Genomic DNA, 24952 nt, shown 5'->3' with positions numbered 1-24952 from the left:
GAATCTAAGTTCCTCTTTTACTTGATTTAGAAAGTTACCTTAACTTTGATCTTACAGTGTCATGGATGCTTATGGGAGTCCATAGAATGGTGGCTGCTCTGTGATAGAAATAACAGGAAAGCCCAAAACTTGATTTTCTGCAATCTTTTTACCAAAAGATGTTTGTTTTCTCTCTGTTTTCTGTATTTCTGCTTTGAATGCTACAACTGTTTTCATCATCTTTCCTGGTGAGATGAATTACACAATCTCTTGAAATGTCTTTTTAATCAATTTCTACTTGTTATCTCTGTTTTGTATTTGATTTCTACTTGTATTTAGTGACAGGTTTTATTTTTCTTTCGTTTTCTCTGATTATATCATTCCTTTCCTTGTAGTTTGGGGTGTAAGATGATTTTTCCCTTAAGTAAAAGCGCTTTCACAATTATACTTTTTGTATAGTATATGATTCTGTTGAGAATAGGTTTAATTCCCGGAATTGCTTTGTTTGGTTTAGATAAATGACCGTTATGAGTTCCCTCTGGAACTAGACCTCGATAGAGAGAATGGAAAATACCTGTCACCTGAAGCCAATCGAAGAGTTTGCAACCTTTACACGCTCCACAGGTACCTTCATGATGCTTCCCCTACAATACTGGTTCTCAGAGGAGTAATTTATATAATTTAAGTTGGGATGGGTTGGTGAAGTATGATACCTTTGACTAAGAGAGGAATATATATTTGTGTTTATGTCAATTTTTTATTTTGTTATGTTCAGGTTCTTACTTTTGTTTGTTTGCAGTGTTTTGGTTCACAGTGGCGGGGTGCACGGTGGACATTATTATGCTTTTATCAGGCCCACTAGCTCTGATCAGTGGTAGGTATAACTAGAGCTTGTTCACTGAATATTTTTGTTTGGCTGTTGTTAACTTTGGGAAAAATTGCTGGTTAATCAAATGCATTCAACCATAGCAACAAAAAAAGCATTTTTCCGTAGCTGCACTATTTTAGGTGGTAAAAATGGGCTATTAAGTGCAGACACCTGCAATGGAAGTATCCTACTATACACATGATTTTTTTTTAATAACTAAAGTAAATCAAATTCCTTCTTTTAATGACTAAGCAGCAGAGAAGGAAAACACCTAACAATACTATTGGCTACATCAAAATTAAAAGAAAGCCCTACAGGACCTTCAGAAAACAGAATATGTAATGACTCAGTGAGCAACCAGTATTCTTCCAGCAACTTGGTCCAGGTCCCTCTGCCCGCTTGAGGTGATTCTCTTTCCACCCTTGGGATCAATATCAACGATGTTCATCTTCTGCAACTGCTGAAGAATGTGTCGGGCAATAGAACCACTGCTCTTGCAGAAGTGTGGAGGACGACTGCCATTCCTCTTACTGCCGCCATAAATCTTCTAAAACCCCCAACACCAATGCCCTGTCTTAGGTAGATTTTCCGGGCCATGGAAGCGGCTCTGATGTAGTACCAATCTGGGTCATATGGTGCAAGCTCCTTGAATGTGGCGGTCTTCACAATATCAGTTCAGTGAGGATGCTCGGTCTTCCCCGATCGCTTCAGATGAGCTGCATAAGCCTTAACGAACTCATGAGGGGAAACATCCTTCACCGTTCTAGCAGTCTCCATGGCTGTAGCTAGACCCTCGTGCTTCACCGTCTGAGGCAGGTTTTCCTCTCTAGTACTATACACATGATTTTAAGAACTCTGTTTTCCTCATTTAGATTGAGGAATTTGATATTCCTCATCTCTAGCAATTGTTTCGATCTGATTGAACTATAAGCTGTTTTTGATTGATCATCTGTACTATATTTATGGTTTTTTCCCAAACATCCCCCTATATCGTTTGGTCTCTTTTTCTTTACTATTTTCCAATTGTATTGTTCACCTCGGAGTTTTAAATGTTTAAAGTAGCTATTTTTCTTCCATATATTTATTGGTATGCATACTTTTAATACACCTTTGTTATTGTGGGCCATTGAATGGTGTAATGGTAAATTTGAGGTTGACAATCACGAGAACATGGTTTTGTGCTTGAGAGCGGCCACTTTATGCAAAAAATGTCAAAAGCAAGGATTAAAGTATCGGATACGGATACAAATACACTTTGGGAACACCACATCGATACAGATGAAAACGTGGAAACACTTGGATATGTTCGGAAAATGCATACAAATTCCATAAGTATATTAACATCACTAAATATAATGTCAAAATAATCACAAAAAGTGTATAAATACATGGATACAAACAAAAATATGGAAACACTTGGATACATTAGAAAAATGCATACAAATTCCATAAGTATTGTTAACATCACTAAATCTAATGTCAAAATAATCCCAAATAGTGTATAAATACATAGGAAATGTATATTTTTATGGTATATATGAAAAAATACATTACAATTATTATACTAGGATGCATAAATATCATACAACTTTACTGATAATACATACATTAATCAAGAGTCCAAGACATATATTATATAGTTTTTTTACAAATTAATACATACACAACTGTTATTATTTTATTTTCTATTAAAGTCCAAGGCAAGAAAACATATGCAACTATTATATTTGAATTATTATATTAATCATTTTATATTTAATTTTTTAATTTTAACATTAATAAAGAAGGTCAACTAAAAATTTAATTCTCAAATTTTTGGTAAATAATAATATATATATTTTTTATTTTTGTAAACAAAAAATGTCATTATAAAATGTAAATTAAAATATTAATTAATAATTTACAAAAATATATAATCTTAAAATATATCAAATCTATTAAAACTTCGAACATACATATCTTATGTAAATTCATAATTTTTAATTATGAAAATAATTATTCCATTATTAATATTTTAATTTCTTTAAATGTTTTAATTTTTGATATAAATGTAGATTCATTTATATTATATTCTCAAATAATTTGTAAATAATAAATACATTGTTATTTAATACAAATTAAAATTCTAATTAATAATTTCTAAAATTTTTAAGATACATATCTTGTGCAAATTTATAAATTTTAAGTACTAAAATAGTTATTTTATTTATATAAATTTCTTGAGGTTAAAAATCATTTTTTGATATAAATTTGGATTAGATAGATTATATGTTCTATTAGTTTATAAAATATTAAACTTAAATATTATTCTTTTTAATTTATAGTTAGGGTGGTTGAATATAATATATGCTATTTATTTGAATTGGTTGTGGAGATTAAATTGAATAAATGTTAATGTATTTCACTTATTATCATAAAATGAATGTTGGCTTAATGGTTAAAGGTGTGTTTAATTATTGGGTGTAGGTGTCTTGGGTTCGAATCACGCCCCCCCCTAATTTTTATAGCGCATTTTATTACAGGCCCTCGATACACCTCCGTATCACTGAGTATCGGACCGTATTGGATGATACTAAATGATACACACAAATACGGTGGCGTATCGGGCCGATATACACGGCTGAAAGGATACACTTCCTCCAGTCATAGCGTATCCAGTATCGGTGCCTTCTGATACCCATATGATACACTCTGTATCGGGCATATCGTACTAATACCTTAATCGTTGGTCAAAAGTTATGTTTGTATCTAGCCCACCCCTCCCAAAACATCAGAGATATATTGAATCATTATTCGATAATGATCTTTATCTTAATTTCACTATTTAGGATCTCTATCTATCATGTTTGGTCCTGTATCACTATGACTGTGTTAGCGCTCTTTAGTGTCGTAAAATCTGATAGCGATTGAGTGATTGATGCTTTTAGGTTCAAATTTGATGATGAACGAGTAACAAAAGAAGATATGAAGAGGGCACTAGAGGAGCAGTATGGCGGTGAGGAAGAGGTGACACATTTGTAATCAAACTTACATGTGCTTTTTGCATATAAAAATGCATCTCTATCTAGATAAGAAAAATTTGCGCTTCTCAATGGTAACCTTGATTACTGTTTTATTTTATGCCGCCTTTTCTTTTTTGCTCGACAGTTGCCACAAATGAATCCTGGCTTCAGAAATACGCCATTTAAGTTCACGAAGTATTCAAATGCATATATGCTTGTATATATACGCGAAAGTGACAAGGAGAAAGTAATTTGCAATGTGGATGAGAAGGATATTGCTGAACACCTTAGGGTAAGATACTTGTTCTATGTATAGTAGATTTGAATTTGTAATTTGACTGTTTCTGTGATGATTTTAATAGAGGCTCTTCAATAACATATTTCAGATAAGGTTGAAGAAAGAACAAGAAGAAAAGGAGCACAAGAAAAAGGAAAAAGCAGAGGCACACCTTTATACTATTATAAAGGTTATGGCTTCCAAGATTGTCTTTCTTTGTTATTAGCTATCATTGAACACTCTATGCTAAAGCATTTGATTATTACCTCTAGGTTGCTCGAAATGAGGATCTTGTAGAACAGATTGGAAGGGATATATATTTTGATCTAGTGGATCATGACAAAGTTCGCAGCTTCCGTATTCAGAAGCAGATGCCTTTCAACATTTTCAAGGTACTTGCTTAATGTTTCATTTGCATCTGTTTTCAAAAAGTTTAATTTGTAGGTATTTTGTCAATCAAGAAATTAATTGTTTCCATTGATCTGTTATTGATAAAAAACGTTTCCATTGATAGTGGTTCACTAAATATCAAATTATCCTTCATATCTTTTGTATGAGGGATGTGGGCAATGAAGTGGGTTTGTAAACTGAGGATGGTCCCATAAGGATGAGTTTTTTTTTTTTTATTTGATAAATGAGTGCAATTTTATTAACCATAGAAAGAGTGTATTGTGTACAATCAGCTTAAGAGGGGGCGCGAGATGTTACCTCCCCCTGGAACTTAGCATTAAGCAAATAAACAAACACTAGCCTGAATTACAATTATAAGGTAGCCCAAAACAGGTCAACCCTTGATACCCCTTGTTTTGCCAAAGAATCAGCGGTTGCATTTGCAGATCTGCTAATCCACTGAAACCTAACTGCCATATTTCTTGTATGCTAGTTAACATTCTTCAAAAGATCCCTGTAACCCCACAAAACTATTTCTGGATTTGTCAGCCAGCCCACTACCACCTTGCTGTCTTTATCTCTTAGAATCCCTCCTATGCCCGAGGGCCCTGGATTTCCTTGACTGCTTCCGTCAAAATTCAATTTTACCATTCCCTATGGAGGGCGTTCTGATTCTACTTGTAGTTTGTTCTTTGTGGAGGCTATGGATGCTACTACTATGCAATTTCTCCTTAAATCGTCAAAAGAGAAATCCACAAACAAGTTTGAAGTTTTTAGCCAAGAGGTTGCCCTTGTAATTATAAACTCCTCTACTTCAGCAAGGCTTCTTTCATTTTCTTGAAAAATTCTAGCATTCCCCTCCTCTCATAAAGTCCACAAGCTAGCTGCTCTAATGCACTTCCACATTAGCTTCCCTCTCTATCAATTTCCCAAAGGTTGATGGAACAAAAGACAGGCAAGTTCCACCTGCACCCAAATAATAATGAAACCCAGTTCCAAATATTGGCAACAAAAGAGCAAGATATTAGCAAATGGTGACATTCCTCACTCTTCACTTTACACAATGCACCAATTTGGGGACAAGCACATATAGGGTTTTTTCTTTTGCAAGTTTTCCATACCCAACAGAACACAACTATTTTTAGAGGAATTGGCCTTGACCAGATTTCTTTAATAGGAAAGATTGGAGACTGGAGAGGAGAGGGTAGAGTAGAGAGAGGCACAAGTGAAGGAGCCATCGGGTCATTGTGCTTGTGTTTAAGGGATGATGAATTTGCTTGTGTTTCAGAGCTCTTGTTCCTTCTAGGGATGAATAATTTTATATAATAAGTTCTTTAAACCATTAATTTTAAAATTAAGTTTATATTTCTTATTAATACTATTGTTTAATATTTTTTATTTTTTTTGCATTTCTTTTGAATTTTTTGGCATTTTTTGATAGAATGTCTTAATAGAATGTCTTAACCATAGGAGCAAATGTCTCCTGTTAGTCTATGCCATAAGTTTGGGTATACCTCTTCGCCACCAAACAAGCATTGTATCTATCAATTGAACTATCAACCTTGTGTTTAATAGTGTATACCCATCTGCACCCAATAGGAATCTTGTCCTTGGGAACGTAAACAATCTCCCAAGCTTGGTTGTTTATGAGAGCCTCCATCTCCTGGTTCATAGCCTCCTTCCACTAAGGTAAATGCATTGCATCCACAACAAAACGAGTAGAAATAGAATAAATAATGGAAATATAGACATAATAGCAGGGTGAGAGAGCATCGTAGGAAATAATAATGGGGTAATTGGTTTTGTATTCCTGCTTTCCTTTCCAGGTGGCATAGGAAGAACAAGATCAGATTTTGAGACATTAGGTTCAATAGTAGATGCGTTTAGATTGTGTTGGACACTCAACATCAAGGGTCGCCTTCTTACTGTGCCTGATAAAAAACTACTGTCAAGTAGGAAAAGTAGATGGACAGGTAGAAATTGGAGCAGGAACAAGGAAGCAAAAGGGAGTCTGGTATTCACTAATGCTCTCCCCTTGAAGAGAAGGATGTGATGATTGGAAGAAAGGCAAAGGACTCAAGGAAAGTAACATCCTTAGATACATATCTCGTTTCAAAATGAGGTTTCTCATTCTAGAATGTGGACTGAAACATCTTTTATCCCTTATGAACATTAGAATAACCAAGGAAGATACACTTGATGGAATGAGATCAAACTTATGTCTAGAAGGATTAATATCATGAAAAAGTGACGAATACAATCAAAGACCTTTAGTGGTAAGTTAAACATTGATTCATCAGGGAAAAGGAGTTAGTGGGGAGACTGAAGATTTGATGTTCTGATGGAAGTCATTTATAAGATACATTGCAGTCTCAACATCTCTCGATAAATGAGTGGGAATATGCATCTGGAATACTCTTGCGCCACCTCAACCACATATCTGTTCTTCCATTTAGCAACCCCATTGTATTGAGGGGTATGGAGCACACGATCTTTGATGAATAATTCCCTCTTGTCAAGAAACACTCATAAGAGCATTGCCAGATCTAATGATTTTAACTCTTTTCTCAAACTGTTTTTACCCCATATTCAGAAAATTCTGAAAATTGTACCTCATCCCAACTCTTAATCAAATACAACCACATATGCCAGAAAAACTCATCAATGATAATCAAGAAATGCTTATATTCACCCATGCAGGGAATAGTATAAGGGCCCCAAACATTAGTATGTAGTATCAAAGAAAATGCAAAATTACTTTTGTTACTCATAGAATATGTGGTTGTATATTGCTTTGACAAATTATAGACTTCACATTGAAAATTCAAGTTTGACACAATTAAACAATTTTGGAAATGAAAGTTTCATGGAACCAAAAGACATAGGGCAAGACGACATTGCCATAATTCTAAAAGACCCAAAATTTCATTAGGATGGGACTCAATCTGGCACAACAATCCTTGTTCAGATGTGTGATAAAAAGGATAGACTCCATCAGCCTCATGTCCACTTCCAATCATCCTCCCTGTGTTTAGGTCCCTAGAAGATACAATGAATAGGAAAGTTCATAGAATAATTATGGGATTTTGTAAAGGAACAAATAGATAATAGGTTTTTATGTAACTAAGGTACATTAAGGATAGAGCCCAAGGTGAGGGAGGTCGTTGGTAAGTGTGGCTTCACCTAGACCGGAAATTGGAGTTTGAGATCCATTAGCTACCGTAATTTTACTCTTCCTTGGAGCTATATGAGGTGAAGGAAGAAGGCATACCAGTCATGTGGACACTTAGCCCTAGGGTCTACAATCCAAGAGTTGTTAGAGGAGAAACATGCAAGTGCAGTACCTGTCTTAGCACTAGAATGGCTGGTATGTTGGGATGAGGAAAAGAGAATTCACTTGGTCAGTTGGGACCAAGTATGTTCCCAAAGGAAAAAGGAGGTTTGGGGGATTAGAAAGCTGAAATTATTTAATGAAACCCTCCTAGGTAAATGGATCTGGACTCTATTATCCCTTGCTGAGTAGAGGTCTGATAGAGAGGACCGGTAGCAGCTAAATATGACACTGGTAGAGGGGACTGGGTAATCAGTTCTAATGTCACTTCCTTAGGGTTCTCTCTTTGGAAGAAGATCATGGACATTTATGCCTTGCTGAGTAAAGGTCTGGCTTTGAAGTTGGGAATGGGCAGCGATTAAGCTTTTGGAAGGACAAGTGGTGTACTGAAAGGCCATTGGCAGAGATGTTCCCCCAAATGTTTCTTCTTGCAGACAATCAGGAAGCATTTGGAGTCCCATGTTCAGAAGAAATTTTCAGGATTGGGAAATCAATCAAGTGAGGTAGTTGTTTGAGCTGATATTCAATCAAGCCATAAACTTGCTTGAAAAAGACAGTTGGAGCTGGGACTGGAGTGCAGATGGAATATTTTCAGTGAGGTCCTTTGCCGAAACTTGTTAGAGGGAGATGGACCTAAACTTCCTGCTGCTATTATTTGGAAGTCGATACCCCCCACCAAAAGTAAATGCTTTAGTTTGGGCGGCTGTCTTGGATACTAGATGCCTAACCACGAAGAGCCTGGTGAGAAGAGGAATGCAGGTTCAAGAGTTACATTGTGTTATGTCGTCAACAGGATGAGTAAAGTAACCATTTGTTTTTACATTGTTCTGTTTCTATTTGTTTATGGAGACACTTCTTAACTTCTGTGGGTTTATCCTGGGCCATGCCAAGTACAATGTTGGATCTGCTATGGTGTTGGAATCTCAAAGTTCTATCCAAGTTGGCTAAAAGTGTACGGAGAACTTTTCCTGCAGCTGTGATCGGCACCATCTGGGCGGAAAGAAGCAACAGATTATTCCAGAACAAGGCAAAAGATGTAGACAGTCATATTTCCATTTCCTTTGCCAAGTACAATGTTGGATCTGCTATGATGTTGGAATCTCAAAGTTCTATCCAAGTTGGCTAAAAGTGTACGGAGAACTTTTCCTGTAGCTGTGATCAGCACCATCTGGGTTGAAAGAAGCAACATATTATTCCAGAACAAGGCAAAAGATGTAGACAATCATATTTCCATTTCCTTTGGCAAGTTGGTGTCTTGGATTGCATCTGTAAAAGGTCACCAAACCAGGGTGTTTGGAGCCCTTTTGAGCTCTAGAATCCTTCTTGAGTTGTAATGTATATTGGGCCCCATGCCTAGCTTTGGCTCTTGTGTGGAGCCTCTTTGTATTCTTTTTTTATGATTTTAATAAATTTACCTTACCTTTTTGAAAGAAAAAATCAGTACTAGTGAATATAGATGTCCCCTACTCTTTTGTAGGTGTAGCAAGAGACTCTGAAGTTTATCCATCAAATCAGAGTGGTCTAGGGAAGGAAGATGAAGCAGAAATGGCCTGAACGCCACTGCCAACAGTGGCCAAATGAGCATTACCTGCCTCCTTGTCTTCAACATTGGTTTCAAATAAGGATTTAATTTCCAACATCTATCCTTTGGTATGTCTAGGCTTCTTACACTACTCACACACCACATCTTTAGGCTTTTCATTGACAATGTGCTTGTTTGTGCTTTACTTGAGTTTAGATGACATAAATGTTAAGTGCTCAGTCACCAGAGGTTGCATCATTAGTAGCTCTTCTACTCTCCCTGCAGCAGGGAGTAGGTAGCTGAAAGAGCGACAATATCTGCACTAAGAATGTGTTGCCTTGTAAAGTTAAACACAGGATTCAATCAACCAGAAAGTCAAATACTCTATTCTCCTTAATATACATATGGTACTGCTCATTGTCTATAGGGCTTTTACATTAGAAAACCTTCAAGTGTTCTATTTCATCCCAAAGTGATTGTAGGGAAAAAACACATGGGCACTGATCTCTCCCCTTGACGCATACTACAACTTCTCTTTGAATATGATGCACTCTAGTTGTATTCTTAGTTTGGGAGTAGGTAGCAACAACTCTATCCCAAGTATCTTTGGTAGTGGATAGGAACATATAGATAACTGGCAATATGAGGTTGAATTGAGCAAACCAACCATGACATTACCAACAAGTTGTCTTTCTCCCATTTAGCAAACTTTGGATCTTCAGGCTTCAACTTCACTTCCTTGCCTGTAATAAATCCCAACTTACCTCTTTCTATGATGGTAAGTTAAGTTGATTGAGACCACTCCAGAAAGTTTGTTCCATTGAGTTGCACTATTGTTATCATGCTATTGGAGGTCTCCACATTTCCAAGAAGTGCATTGGAAGTACTTGACACATCCTTGGTCAAAACACGGTTGAAAGCAAAAAATTAAAATTGGCTAGTGGCAAAATAGGAGAGAAAAATCTCCCCAAAAGTTCTAGGGTTTAGAAAAATATGAGTCATCTTCCCATTAATCTAGAAACTTAAAATGAGCCAAGTGAACTAGGTTTCATGCTGAAAAACTCATTCAATATTATAGAGAAAGGCCCAACGTTGAATCTAAATTTTTAACCGATTTTTGCTGGGCAAACCACAATATCTTATAGAAGCTTCAAATGACTACAAGAGTCATACAAAAATGTTTCTAAAATCAGTATTGGGGTTAGATCTAGATAGCTTGGATGTTTATTTATTTTACCAAAAGTTAGTAAATTATTATCCATAGATTTTATTTATTTACTTAACTAAATTATTAAACTAATTAATTATTTAATTTATGAACAAATTGTTATTTGCATTAATAGATTAAATAAATTATTCTCCATAATTTTTTTATTTAATTCAATCTGTGACCAATATTTACGGTTGTCAATGGTGCGGGTTTGGATTTGGATAGCTTGGACCAGTCTTGCACCAATCACAAGTTAATATTTATTTATTTTTTGCTAAGGTTAATTATTGATTTATCTATTTTACAAATTTAAGTAAATTATTATCTATAGATTTCTATTTACTTAATTTACTAAATTGTTAATTAATGAATTGTCCCAATAATAAATGAAATTTTATTAATTTATTTTACTAAAACAAATTAATCATTAATTTTCGTACAAAATTAAGTAAATTGTTATCCATAGATTCTTATTTATTAAATTTATTAAACTATTCAAATAATTAATAATTCATTTAACTAATAAGTTATCTCTCTTTCTCTCTCTCTCTCCCCCCTCCAACCTGAGCCTTATATTTAGCGTTATCAATAGGATATGTATCGGTTGGTCGGGCCACTTTTAGTTTGGGCTCTGCCTTTGTGCCAACATAACTTATTAAAGCCCAAGTCTAAGCCTAGGCCAACCATCGAGCTGAGATTTTGAGCGTGCTTGATCATATAAAGCTCGGATTGTGATAAGGAAAGTTTTATTCTTTGTTTCTCTCATTTCCTAGAAATCTCTCATTTCCTCACCGGTTAATTTATATATTTTATTTAGTAAGTTAAAAATTTTATTTATTTGATTTGCTAAACAACTTAATTTTATCAACAAATTATTTCACTATATCTCTCCCTACCCGAGTCTAATATTTTGGGTTATCAATGGGCCGAGCGAGGTTTTAGATCGATTCGATATTTACTTATTATTTTACTAAATGAATTGAGTCATTAAAAATAGATTTTATTATTTAGTTTAATAAATTAATAATTTATTTTTCTCTCTTGATCGTTATTTTTTTGGTTATCAACGAGTTAGGTCTAGATTTTATTATCTGTCACGTCCCAATAATTAATGAAATTTTGTTTATTTATTTATTTTAATAAACCAAATTATTCATTTATATATTTTAATACATTAGATACACTATTATGTATAAACTTTTATTTATTCAATTCAACCCGACACCAATAATAAATGAATATTTAGTTATTTTATTAAATTCAAGTATTGATTTGTTTATTTTACAAAATAAGTAAGGTATTATCCATATATTTATATTTATTGAATTTACCAAATTATTCATGTAATTAATAATTTATTTAACTATTAAGTTATTTCAATCTCTCTCCTTGAGCCAAATATTTAGGGTTCTCAATAGTTTAGGTCTCATTAGGCATTAAAATTATTAACTGGTCGGGCTAGGGTTGGATTGTGATTTGCGTTTATATCAATATATCATATTTATTTCTAAGTCTGAGTCTAGATTGAACTTCGGGCCTAGATCCTGAGCATGAGCCCGGTGTTCAAATAGAGCCCAAAGCACTATGAGGAAATTCTTTGTTTCTCTCTCATTTTTTCACCTAATTATTTATGTTGTTATTCTATTAAGTTAAAGAAATTATTTAATGAATTTAATAAATTATTTACTTTATAAAGAAATTCTCTCTCTCTCTCTCTCTCTCGCGCGCTCTCTCTCTCTTTGCGAGTTACATATTTAGGGTTGTCAATGGATTGGGTGGGCTTAGATCTAGAAAGCTTGGATATTTATTTATTTTACCAAAAGTTAGTAAATTCTTATCCATAGATTTTATTTATTTACTTAACTAAATTATTAATCTAATTAATGATTTAATTTATGAACAATGTATTTCTCTTTCTCTTTCTCTCCCTTTTTAAGATTATCAATGGATTAGTTCTTGTGTCGAATAGGCTATACACTTGTCCCAATAATAACAGAAATTTTATTTATTTATTTTACTAAATTAAATTATTATATTTTTAGGGCAATCGATACATTTGGTCAGGTATGTGATAAGTTGCACTTGTCATGTTCCAATAATAAATGAAATTTTATTATTTTATTTTACTAAACAAAATTAATCATTAATTTTTTTACAAAATTAAGTAAACTGTTATCCATAGATAACTATTTATTTAATTTATTAAACTATTCAAGTAATTAATAATTCATTTAAGTAATAAGTTATTTCTCTCTTTCTCTCTCTCTCTCCCCCCCCCCCCCAACCTAAGCCTAATAAGGGTTATCAATAGGATAGGTATCGGTTGGTCGAGCCACGTTTAGTTTGGGCTCTGCCTTTTTATCAACATAACTTATTAAAGCCCACGTCTAAGCCTAGGCCGACCATTCTCTCTTATTTTCATGCCTAATTATTTATATACTTATTTTAAAAAGTTAAAAGATTTTGTTGATTTAATTTACTAGATTATTTAATTATTTCCCTCTCTTTATGACCGCTCTGTGTCCAACATTTAAAGGTTGTCAATGGGTGGGGTTTGTTCTACATAGCTTGGATATTATATTTATTTTATTAAATTAAATTATTCATTTATATATTTTACAAAATTATGTAAATTATTATTCATAGATTTCTATTTATTTAATTTACTAATTTATTCCATTAATTAATAATTTATGAACAGGTTAGGATCTAAGTTGAGATTAAACCTATTCACTGTTAGTGGCATGTTCGGGAAGGGCTTTGCCTTTATATCAATAGAATATATTGAAGCCCAACTTCAAACCCAACCTAACCATCAGGTCTATCTCTTGAGTCGAGCCCAACGAGGAAATTGTTATTCTTTAGTACTTTCTCATTTTCACACAATTAATTTGTATATTTAATTTAGTAATTTAAAAATTTTATTTATTTAATTTTCTAAACGATTTAATTTTAACAACAAATTATTTCACTATATCTCTTCCTCCCCGAGTCTAATATTTTAGATTATCAATGGGCCGGGATAGCTTTTAGATTGATTGCATATCTATTTATTATTTTACTAAATGAATTGAGTCATTATATATAGATTTTATTATTTATTTTAATAATTTATTTTTCTCTCTTGATCCTTATTTTTTGGGTTGTCAACGAGTTAGGTCTAGTGTGGTATAGCATGTACTTCTCTCATTCCAATAATTAATGAAGTTTTATTTATTTATTTATTTTACTAAGCCAAATTATTCATTTATATATTTTAATACATTAGATAGACTATTATGTGTAAACTTTTATTTATTTGATTCGACCCGACACCAATAATAAATGAATATCTAGTTATTTTATTAAATTCAATTATTGATTTGTTTATTTTACAAAATTAAGTAAGGTATTTTCCATATATTTATATTTATTGAATTTACCAAATTCTTCATGTAATTAATGATTTATTTAACAATGAAGTTATTTCAATCTCTCTCCCTGAGCCAAATATTTAGGGCTCTCAATAGGTTTGGTGTCATTTGGGATTAAAATTATTAACTGGTCAGGCTAGGGTTGGATTGGGATTTGTGTTTATATCAATATAACATATTTATCCCCAAGTCTGAGCCTAGATCGAACTTCGGGCCTAGATCTTGAGTATGAGCCCGACGTTCATATAGAGACCAAAGCACAATGAGGAAATAAAATAATTAAATTATTCATTTATATATTTTACAAAATTATGTAAATTATTATCCTTAGATTGTTATTTATTTAATTTACTTATTTATTCCATTAATTAATAATTTATTAACATGTTAGGGTCTGAGTTGGGATTAAACCTATTCACAGATAGTTGCATGTTCGAGGAGGGCTTTGTTTTTATTTCAATACAATATATTAAAGCCCAACTTCAAGCCCAACCCAACCCTCAGCTCTATCTCTTGAGTCGAACCTAGCGTACTCTCTCATTTCCTCACCAGTTAATTTATATATTTAATTTAGTAAGTTAAAAATTTTATATATTTAAATTTCTAAACGATTTAATTTTATCAACAAATTATTTCACTATATCTCTCCCTCCCCGAGTCTAATATTTTGGGTTATTAATGGGCTGGGCTAGGTTTTAGATCGATTCGATATTCACTTATTATTTTACTAAATGAATTGAATCACATTATAAATAGATTTTATTATTTAGTTTAATAAATTAATTATTAATTTATTTTTCTCTCTCGTGATCGTTATTTTTTTGTTATCAACGAGGTAGGTCTAGTGTGGTATAGTATGTATCTGTCCCGTCCCAATAATTAATGAAATTTTATTTATTTATTTATTTTAATAAATCAAATTATTCATTTATATATTTTAATACATTAGATACACTATTATGTATAAACATTTATTTATTCAATTCAACTCGACACCAATAATAAATGAATATTTAGTTATTTTATTAAATTCAATTATTGATTTGTTTATTTTACAAAATTAAGTTATTATCCGTATATTTATATTTATTGAATTTACCAAATTATTCATGTAATTATAATTTATTTAACCATGAAGTTATTAACTGGTCGGGCTTGGGTTATGCCCAAGTCTGAGTTCGGATCGAACTTGTTTCGTGTGGGTTGGTTCTACTCTAGTTTTTCAATTGATAATAGGACGGTTTGCATAGTCTTGGGTTGTTTGGATTGATTTCAGCTACAGATTTCTTTGATGGCATCATTTTGGGAATCTATCGATTAGCTTTGGTTAGACTTTTTAAATAAAGTGAATTATTCCTTCATATGATTCTGTTTTATCAGTTACGGAATGATGATTTCGGCCAACATGAAAATGGTTGTGTTGGTTCCAATTTGGGATGGCCATCTTGGCTTTTGTTAGTGCTCTGTTCAACTGAATATATTGGGTGGATTGTTTAAAGATGCTATGAGTGATCGTTGTTTGTAGTTTGGCATTAATAGTTTAACGTGTTATTCGTTTGGGTTTTTGAAGACTTTTTTTATTATGAAATTGTAGTGCTTTGAAATATTTCTCTATAAAATACAAAAGCATCTTTTTTTATCCTTAAAAGTTTAGGTTAGTTGGTTTGGCACATGCACGTTTACATCGGCAGAGTGGATTATCATGAATCGATTTTTATTAGTTATGTTTGGCACTGATAAGTCTGAGTGAGTAGATTTAGCATATTTTGGGAGATTTAAGTGATTCGTCTAATTGTAAACGGAGAATTTAAGGGGGTGATGTGATTTATGTCCAGTTTGGTCTCTATGATTTTCTACGTTGTTTAAATGGATTTGTTTGGATTGGTCGTTGTTTCTTTGCTTTGTTTTGATTTGAGTAGGAAATGATTAACTTTTTTCATGGAGTTGAGTTGATTTTCCAACTTCTCTAAATTTGTTTGTTTTGTTTAACTTAAAATTGAGAGATTATCTGTCCTGTGGTATAAGTTATAGTGGATTTGTTTAATTAAGAATAGTGTGATTAGAGTTATAATAGGCTCTATTCTAGTGCGATAAATTGATTAAGTCAAGTTTCTTCTTTGTTTTGTTTTAGATTGTTTAGGCGGGATTGTTTGGATTGATCAATGTCTATTTGTTTTGTTTTCCTACGAGTTTTTCTAGAGTTGACTTGATTTCCATTTTATTTACGTATGTCGGGTTCTTTTCTGTTAGTGAGGGGAATTTATTTCGCTAATATGCTTTGTTAGTGGGTATTGATTTGATTGATGTTTGATTGGTTTGCCACAACTTGGGTTAGTTTTGGATAATCTGTTGTTGCTTTTACCTAGGTTTGGTTAGACTCAGTTTCTTAGGATTTGGAAGAATGAGTTTGATTATATCTATGTTTAATTTGATTCATTTGCATCCGGCATGTGGTATAAGTTATAGTGGGTTTGTTTAATTAACAATAGTGTGATTAGAATTTTAATAAGCTCTATTCATGTGAGTTATTTTCTGTTAGTAAGATGATTTTGTTTTGCTAACATGCTTCGTTAGTGGGTATTCGTTTGATTGATGTTTGAATGGTTTGCCACGGCTTGGTTAGTTTTGGAAAATTTGTATTTGCTCCTACCGAGGTTTTGCACAGGATTAGGAAGAATGGGTTTGATTAAGTAGCTATATTCAATATCTACCAAATGGTTTTCTCGATGTTGAGTTTGATTCATTTGCATCAGGGTTGGTTGGTTAGTAAGGGAATAATGTAAAATTGTCCGCATCTTGTTTCGTGTGAGTTGACTCTAATTTAGTTTTGAATTGATAGATTAGGGCGGTTTGGATAGTCTTGGATTGTTTGGATTAATTTTAGCTACGGTTTTCTTCGATGGCATCATTCTGGGTATTTATCGATTAGCTTTGGTTGGACTTTTTAAATAAAGTGAATTATTCCTACCTATGCTTCTGTTTTATCGGTTATAGAATGATAGTTTCAGCTGATATAAAATGGTTGTGTTGGTTCCAATTTGGGATGGCCATGTTGGCTTTTGTTAGTGCTCTGTTCTAACAGAATATATTGGGTGGATTGTTTGAAGATACTGGGAGTGGTCGTTGTTTGTAGTTTGGCACTAATAGCTTAACATGTATTTGTTTGGGTTTCTTAAAACTTTTCTAATTATCAAATTGTTAGAGTTTTGAAATATTTCTCTATGAAATACAAAAGCATCTTTTTTTATCCTTAAAAGTTTAGGTTAGTTGGTTTCCCAACTTCTCTAAATATGTTTGTTTTGTTTAATTTAGAATTGGGAGATTACCGTCCTGTGGTATAAGTTATAGTGGGTTTGTTTAATTAAGAATAGTGTGATTAGAGTTGTAATACGCTCTATTCTTGTGGGATAAATTGATTAAGTCAAGTTTGTTCTTTGTTTTGTTTTATATTGTTTAGACGAGACTGTTTGGATTGATCAATGTTTATTTGTTTTATTTTCCTACTCTAGTTATATTTTTTTTAGAGGAGTTGACATGATTTCCTGCTTTATTTACGTATGTCGGGTTCATTTCTATTAGTGAGGGGAATTTGTTTCGCTAATATGCTTTGTTAGTGGGTATTGATTTGATTGATGTTTGATTGGTTTGCCACAGTTTGGGTTAGTTTTGGATAATCTATTGTTGATTCTACCTAGGTTTGGTTAGACTCAGTTTCTCAGGATTTGGAAGAATGGGTTTGATTAATCTTAGCTATATTCGATCTCTACCAGATGATTTCTCTATGTTGAGTTTAATTCATTTGCATCGGAGTTGGTTGGTTAGAAAGGGAATAATCTCAAATTGTCATCATCTTGTTTCGTGTGGATTGATTTTTGTTTAGTTTTTGAATTGATAGATTAGGACGGTTTGGATAGTTTTGGATTGTTTGGATTGATTTCAGCTACGGTCTTCTTTGATGGCATCGTTATGGGAAGCTAATCTATAGCTCTGATTGGATTTTTTAAATAAAGTGGATAATTCCTTCCTATGCTTCTGTTTTATCGGTTACGGAATGATGGTTTGAGCCGACATAAAATGGTTGTGTTGATTCCAATTTGGGTTGGCCATGTTGGCTTTGTAAGTGCTATGTTGTAACAGATTATATTCGGTGGATTGTTTTAAGATGCTGAGAGTGATCGCTATTTGTAGTTTGGCACTAATAGTTTAATGTGTTTTTCGTTAGGATTTTTGATGACTTTTCTCATTATGAAATTGCTAGTGCTTTGAAATATTTCGATATGAAATAAGAAAATTCTTTTTTGATCATTAAAAGTTTAGGTTAGTTTGTTGGTTGATGTGATTGATATCAAGTTATATCTCAATTATTATGTATGTTGTTTAAATGGGATTGTTTAAATTGGTTGTTTTTTATTTGTTTTGTTTTGATTTGAGTAGGAAAGGTTCACTTTTTGATGGAGTTGAGTTGATTTCCCAAATTCTCTAAATATGTTGGTTTTGTTTAACTTAGATTTGGGAGAATATATAGCCAGAGCTATTTTTGATATCTACCAGATGGTTTTCTCTATGTTGAATTTGATTCATTTGCAGCAGGGTTGGTTGGTTAGTAAGGGAATAATGTAAAATTGTCCGCATCTTGTTTTGTATGGGTTGACTCTAGTTTAGTTTTTCAATTGATATATTAGCATGGTTTGGATAGTCTTGGATTGTTTGGATTGATTTCAGTTACAGTTTTCTTTCATGGCATCATTCTAGGAATCTATCGATTAGCTTTGGTTGAACTTTTTAAATAAAGTGAATTATTCCTTCCTATGCTTTCGTTTTATCGGTATAGTTTCTGCCGAAATGAAATGGTTGTGTCGGTTCCAATTTGGTATGGCCATGTTGGCTTTTGTTAGTTCTCTATTCTAACAGAATATATTGGGTGGATTGTTTGAAGATATTGGGAGTGATCGTTGTTTGTAATTTGGCACTAATAACTTAACGTGTTATTCGTTTGGGTTTTTGAAGACTTTTCTGAATATCAAATTGTTAGTGTTTTGAAATATTTCTCTATGAAATACAAAAGCATATTTTTTTATCCTTAAAAGTTTAGGTTAGTTAGTTTGACACATGCACGTTTACGTCGCCAGAGTGGATTAGCTTGAATCGGTTCCTATTGGTTATGTTTGTCACTTATAAGTCTGAGTGAGTGGATTTAGCATATTTTGAGAGATTTAAGTGGTTCATCTAAATGTAAAGGGAGACTTTAGCGGGGTGATGTGATTTATGTCCAGTTTGGTTTCTATGATTTTCTACGTTGTTTAAATGGGTTTGTTTGGATTGGTCATTGTTTATTTGTTTTATTTTGACTTGAGTAGGAAAGGTTTCACTTTTTCAAGGAGTTGAGTTGATTTTCCAACTTCTCTACATATGTTTGTTTTGTTTAACTTAGAATTGGGAGATTATCCGTCCTGTGGTATAAATTATAGTGGGTTTGTTTAAATTAAGAATAGTGTGATTAGAGTTGTAATAAGCTCTATTCTTGTGGGGTAAATTGATAAAGTCAAGTTTCTTTTTTGTTTTGTTTTAGATTTGTTTAAACAAGACTGTTTGTATTGATCAATGTTTATTTGTTTTATTTTCTTACGAGTAGGTCTAGTTATATTTTTTCTAGAGTTGACTTGATTTCCTGCTTTATTTACGTATGTCGGGTTCGTTTCTGTTAGTAGGGAGAATTCTGATTTATGTTTGATTGGTTTGGCACAGCTTGGGTTTGTTTTGGATAATCTGTTGTTGATTCTACTTAGGTTTGGTTAGACTCAGTTTCTCAGGATTTGGAAGAATGTGTTTGATTAATCTCAGCTATAAATTAACTGGTGTGGAAAAGAGAGAGTACGCTGGGCTCGACTCAAGAGATAGATCTGATGGTTTGGTAAGGTTTGAAGTTGGGCTTCAATATATTCTATTGATATAAAGACAACCCTTCCCGAACATTCCACTACCTGTGAATTGATTTAATCCCAACTCAGACCCTAACTTGTTCATAAATTATTAGTTAATGGAATAGATTAGTAAATTAAATAAATAAAAATCTATGGATAATAATTTACATAATTTTGTAAAATATATAATTGAATAATTTAATTTAATAAAATAAATAAAATATCCAAGTTACGTAGAACAAACCCCAACCATTGACAACTTTTAAATGTTGGACACATAGCGATAATAAAGAGAGGGAAATAATTAAATAATCTAGTAAATCAAATCAACAAAATCTTTTAATTTTTTAAAATAAGTATATAAATAATTAGGCAAAAAATAAGAGAGAATATTTAGCTCTTCATTAAGGACATAATTGGTTAACAACAAATATGGAAGAAAGATTTCTATGGAATTAATAGAAATAAAGAATAAAACTTTCATTATCGCAATCTGAGCTTTAAGCACGCTCAAAATCTCAACTTGAAGGTTGGCCTAGGCTTAGACTTGGGCTTTAATAAGTTATGTTTATATAAAGGCAGACCAAACTTAACGTGGCCCGACCAATCGATACCTATCATATTGATAACCCTAAATATTAGGCTCAATTTGGAGGGGGGGAGAGAGAGAGAAAGAGAGAAATAATTATTAAATAAATAGGTATCTATGAATAACAATTTACTTAATTTTGTATAAAAATTAATGATTAATTTTTTTTAGTAAAATAAATTAATAAAATTTTATTTATTATTAGGACAAGACAAGTTATCACACACCTGACCAAACATATTGATTGCCCCAAAAATAGGCTCCGGGATGAGAAAAAAATAATTTGTTAGGAAAATAATTCATTTATTAAGAATTTAGTAATAAATAAAAATCGATGGATAATAATTTACTTAAATTTGTAAATTAGATAAATCAATACTTAACTTTCACAAAAAATAAATAAATATTCACTTGTGATTGGTGCAACACTGGTACAAGCTATCCAAATCCAAACCCGCACCATTGACAACCGTAAATATTGGTCACGGATTGAATTAAATAAAAAAATTATGGAGAATAATTTATTTAATCTATTACAACAAATAATGAATAATTTGATTTAGTAAAATAAATAAATAAAATTTTAGTTATTATTAGGAAAAAAATGTATAGTCTATACGACACATAAACTAATCCGTTGATAGTCTTAAAATGAGAGAGTGAAAGAGAAATACTTTGTTCATAAGTTAAATCATTAATTAGTTTAATAATTTAGTTAAGTAAATAAATAAAATAACTTTTGGTAAAATAAATAAATATCCAAGCTATCTAGATCTACTAAATATATAACTCGGAAAGGGAGAGAGAGAGAGAGAGAGAGAGAGAGAGAGAGAATTAGTCAATAAAGTAAATAATTTAATAAATTCAATAGATAAATTGTTTAACTTAATAGAATAACAATATAATAATTAGGTGACAAAATGAGAGAGAAACAAAGAATTTCCTCACCGTGCTTTGGGCTCTATATGAACGTCGGACTCATGCTCAAGATATAGGCCCAAAGTTCGATCCATACTCAAACTTGGGCATAAACATATTATATTGATATAAACACAAATCCCAATCCAACCTTAACCCGACCAGTTAATAATTTTAATCCCAAAAGAGACCTAACCTATTTAGAGCCCTAAATATTTGGCTCAAGGAGAGAGATTGAAATAACTTCATAATTGAATAAATTATTAATTAAATGAATAATTTGGTAAATTCAATAAATATATGGATAATACCTTGCTTAATTTTTTAAAATAAATAAATTAATAAATGAATTTAATAAAATAACTAAATATTCCATTTATTGTTGGTGCCGGGTTGAATTGAATAAATAAAAGTTTATACATAGAAGTGTATCTAATGTATTCAAATATATAAATGACTCAATTCATTTAGCAAAATAATAAATAAAAACCCAATCTATTTAAAACCTATTTTTGCCCATTGATAACCCAAAATATTAGACTCGGGGAGGGAGAGGTATAGTGAAATAATTTGTTGATAAAATTAAATTGTTTAGCAAATTAAATAAATAAAATTTTTAACTTAATAAATTAACTGGTGAGGAAATGAGAGTACTAAAGAATAACAATTTCCTCGCTGGACTCGACTCAAGAGATAGACCTGATGGTTGGGTTGGGCTTGAAGTTGGGCTTCAATATATTCTATTGATAAAGGCAAAGCCCTTCCCGAACAACCTGTGAATAGGTTTAACCCCAACTTATTAATAAATTATTAATTAATGGAATAAATTAGTAAAGTAAATAAATAGAAATCTATGGATAAATAATTTACATAATTTTGTAAAATATATAAATAAATAATTTAATTTAATAAAATAAATAAAACATCCAAGCTACGTAGAACAAACCCCAATTGACAACCTTGTTGGACACAGAGCGGTAATAAAGAGGGAAATAAATAATCTAGTAAACTTTGGGCTCATGTTGGGGGGTGGAAGAGAGAGAAAGAGAAATAATTTATTAGTTAAATGAATTATTAATTACTTGAATAGTTTAATAAATTAAATAAATATGACTCTATGGTATAACAATTTACTTAATTTTGTACAAAAATTAATGATTAATCTGTTTTAGTAATAAATTAATAAAATTTTATTTATTATTGGGACAAGACAGGTACACCTGACCAAACATATTGATTGCCCTAAAAATAGGCTGCAGGATGAGAGGAAAATAATTTGTTAGGAAAATAATTTATTAATTAAGAATTTAGTAAATTAAGTAAATAGAAATCTATGGATAATAATTTACTTAATTTTGTAAAATAGATAAATCAATAATTATCTTTAGCAGAAAATAAATAAATATTCACTTGTGATTGGTGCAAGACTGGTCCTAGCTATCCAAATCCAAACCCGCACCATTCACAACCATAAATATTGGTCACAGATTGAATTAAATAAAAAAAATTATAGAGAATAATTTATTTAATCTATTAAAATAAAAAATGGTTAATTTATTTTAGTAAAAAAGTAAATAAAATTTTAGTTATTATTGGGACAAGACAGGTATAGCCTATCCGACACAAGAACTAATCCGTTGATAGTCTTAAAAAGGGAGATAAAGAGAAATACTTTGTTCATAAATTAAATCATTAATTAGATTAATAATTTAGTCAAATAAATAAATAAAATATATGGATAATAATTTACTAACTTTTGGTAAAATAAATAAATCTATCTAAATCTAACCCCAATCCATTGACAACCCTAAATATGTAACTCGCAGAGAAAGAGAATTTCTTTATAAAGTAAATAATTTATTAAATTCAATAAATAATTTCTTTAACTTAATAGAATAACAACATAAATAATTAAGTGACAAAATGAGAGAGAAACAAAGAATTTCCTCATAGTGCTTTGGGCTCTATTTGAACACCAGGCTCATGCTCAGGATCTAGGCCCGAAGTTCGATTCGGACTCAAACTTGGAAATAAATATGTTATATTGATATAAACGCAAATCACAATCCAACCCTAGCCTGACCAATTAATTTTAATGCTAAATGAGACCTAACCTATTGAAAACCCTAAATATTTGGCTCAAGAGGAGATATTGAAATAACTTCATAGTTAAATAATTTAATAATTACACAAATAATTTGGTAAATTCAATAAATATAAATATATGGATAATGCCTTAATTTTTAAAATAAACAAACCAATAATTGAATTTAATAAAATAACTAAATATTCATTTATTATTAATGTCGGGCTGAATCGAATAAACAAAAGTTTATACATAATAGTGTATCTATTGTATTAAAATATATAAATAAATAAAATTTCATTAATTATTGGGACAAGATAAAAGAGAGAAAAATAATTTATTAAACTAAATTATAAAATCTATATATAATGACTCAAATCATTTAGTAAAATAATAAATAAATATCCAATCTATCTAAAACCTATCTCGACCCATTGATAACCCAAAATATTAGACTCGGGGAGGGAGAAATTTAGTGAAATAATTTGTTGATAAAATTAAATCATTTAGCAAATTAAATAAATAAAATTTTGAAGCTAATAAATTAAATATATAAATTAATTGGTGAAGAAATGACTAAAGAATAACAATTTCCTCGCGGGACTCAAGAGATAGACCTGACGGTTGGGCTGGACTTGAATTAATGGAATAAATTAATAAATTAAATAAATAGAAATTTATGGATAATAATTTACATAATTTTGTAAAATATATAAATGAATAATTTAATTTAATAAAATAAATAAAATATCCAAGCTACGTAGAACAAACCCCACCCATTGATAATTATTAAATGTTCGATATAGAGTAGTAATAAAGAGAGAGAAATAATTAAATAATCTAGTAAATTAAATCAACAAAATCTTTTAAATCTTTAAAATAAATATATAAATAATTAGACAAGAAGATAAGAGAGTAGTTAGCTCTACATTAATGGCATCATTGTAAATAGTTACAAGTTAGCAACAAATATGGAAGAGAGATTTCTAAGAAATGAGAAACAAAGAATAAAACTTTCTTTATCGCAATCGGATCTGATATAAAGGCAGACCAACCGATACCTATCCTATTGATAACCGTAAATATTGGGCTCAGGTTGGGGGAAGGGGAGAGAGAGAGAGAGAAAGGGAGAATAACTTATTATTAACTGAATTATTAATTATTTGAATAGCTTAATAAATTAAATAAATAGGAATTTATGGTTAACAATTTACTTAATTTTGTACAAAAATTAATGATTAATTTGTTTTAGTAAAATAAATTAATAGAATTTCATTTATTATTGGGACAGGAAAGGTACAACCTATCATCACACACTTGACCAAACAAATTGATTGCCCTAAAAATAGATAGGCTTTGGGATGAGAGAAAAAGAAATTAATGATTAATTTGTTTATGGTTAACAATTTACTTAATTTTGTACAAAAATTAATGATTAATTTGTTT

General features: G+C 31.4%; 1 protein-coding gene and 1 pseudogene across 3 annotated transcripts in view; one reads left to right on the top strand and one right to left on the bottom strand.

Annotated features, from left to right (window-relative positions):
* The window catches only part of LOC148865453 (ubiquitin C-terminal hydrolase 12-like), a 35335-nt gene that overhangs the window by 1945 nt on the left and 8438 nt on the right, over positions 1-24952 (top strand). For all 3 annotated transcript variants that reach the window (XM_088978621.1, XM_088978619.1, XM_088978620.1), the window contains 6 exons: positions 494-603; positions 779-853; positions 3775-3853; positions 3995-4141; positions 4236-4316; positions 4399-4518. In XM_088978621.1, the coding sequence (XP_088834747.1) occupies positions 3812-3853; positions 3995-4141; positions 4236-4316; positions 4399-4518 (390 nt within the window). In that variant the 5' untranslated portion in view covers positions 494-603; positions 779-853; positions 3775-3811. The remainder of the gene's footprint in view (positions 1-493; positions 604-778; positions 854-3774; positions 3854-3994; positions 4142-4235; positions 4317-4398; positions 4519-24952) is intronic.
* Positions 1059-1715, bottom strand: LOC148865454 (small ribosomal subunit protein eS19x pseudogene; annotated as a pseudogene).

The sequence above is a fragment of the Nelumbo lutea genome, chromosome 3 (genome assembly GCF_056320005.1).
Source record: "Nelumbo lutea isolate HS-2025 chromosome 3, American lotus-T2T, whole genome shotgun sequence".
NCBI classification, from domain to species: Eukaryota; Viridiplantae; Streptophyta; class Magnoliopsida; order Proteales; family Nelumbonaceae; genus Nelumbo; species Nelumbo lutea.
The sequence above is the reverse complement of the archived record's forward strand: the minus strand, read 5'-3'. Positions and strand labels throughout refer to the sequence as shown.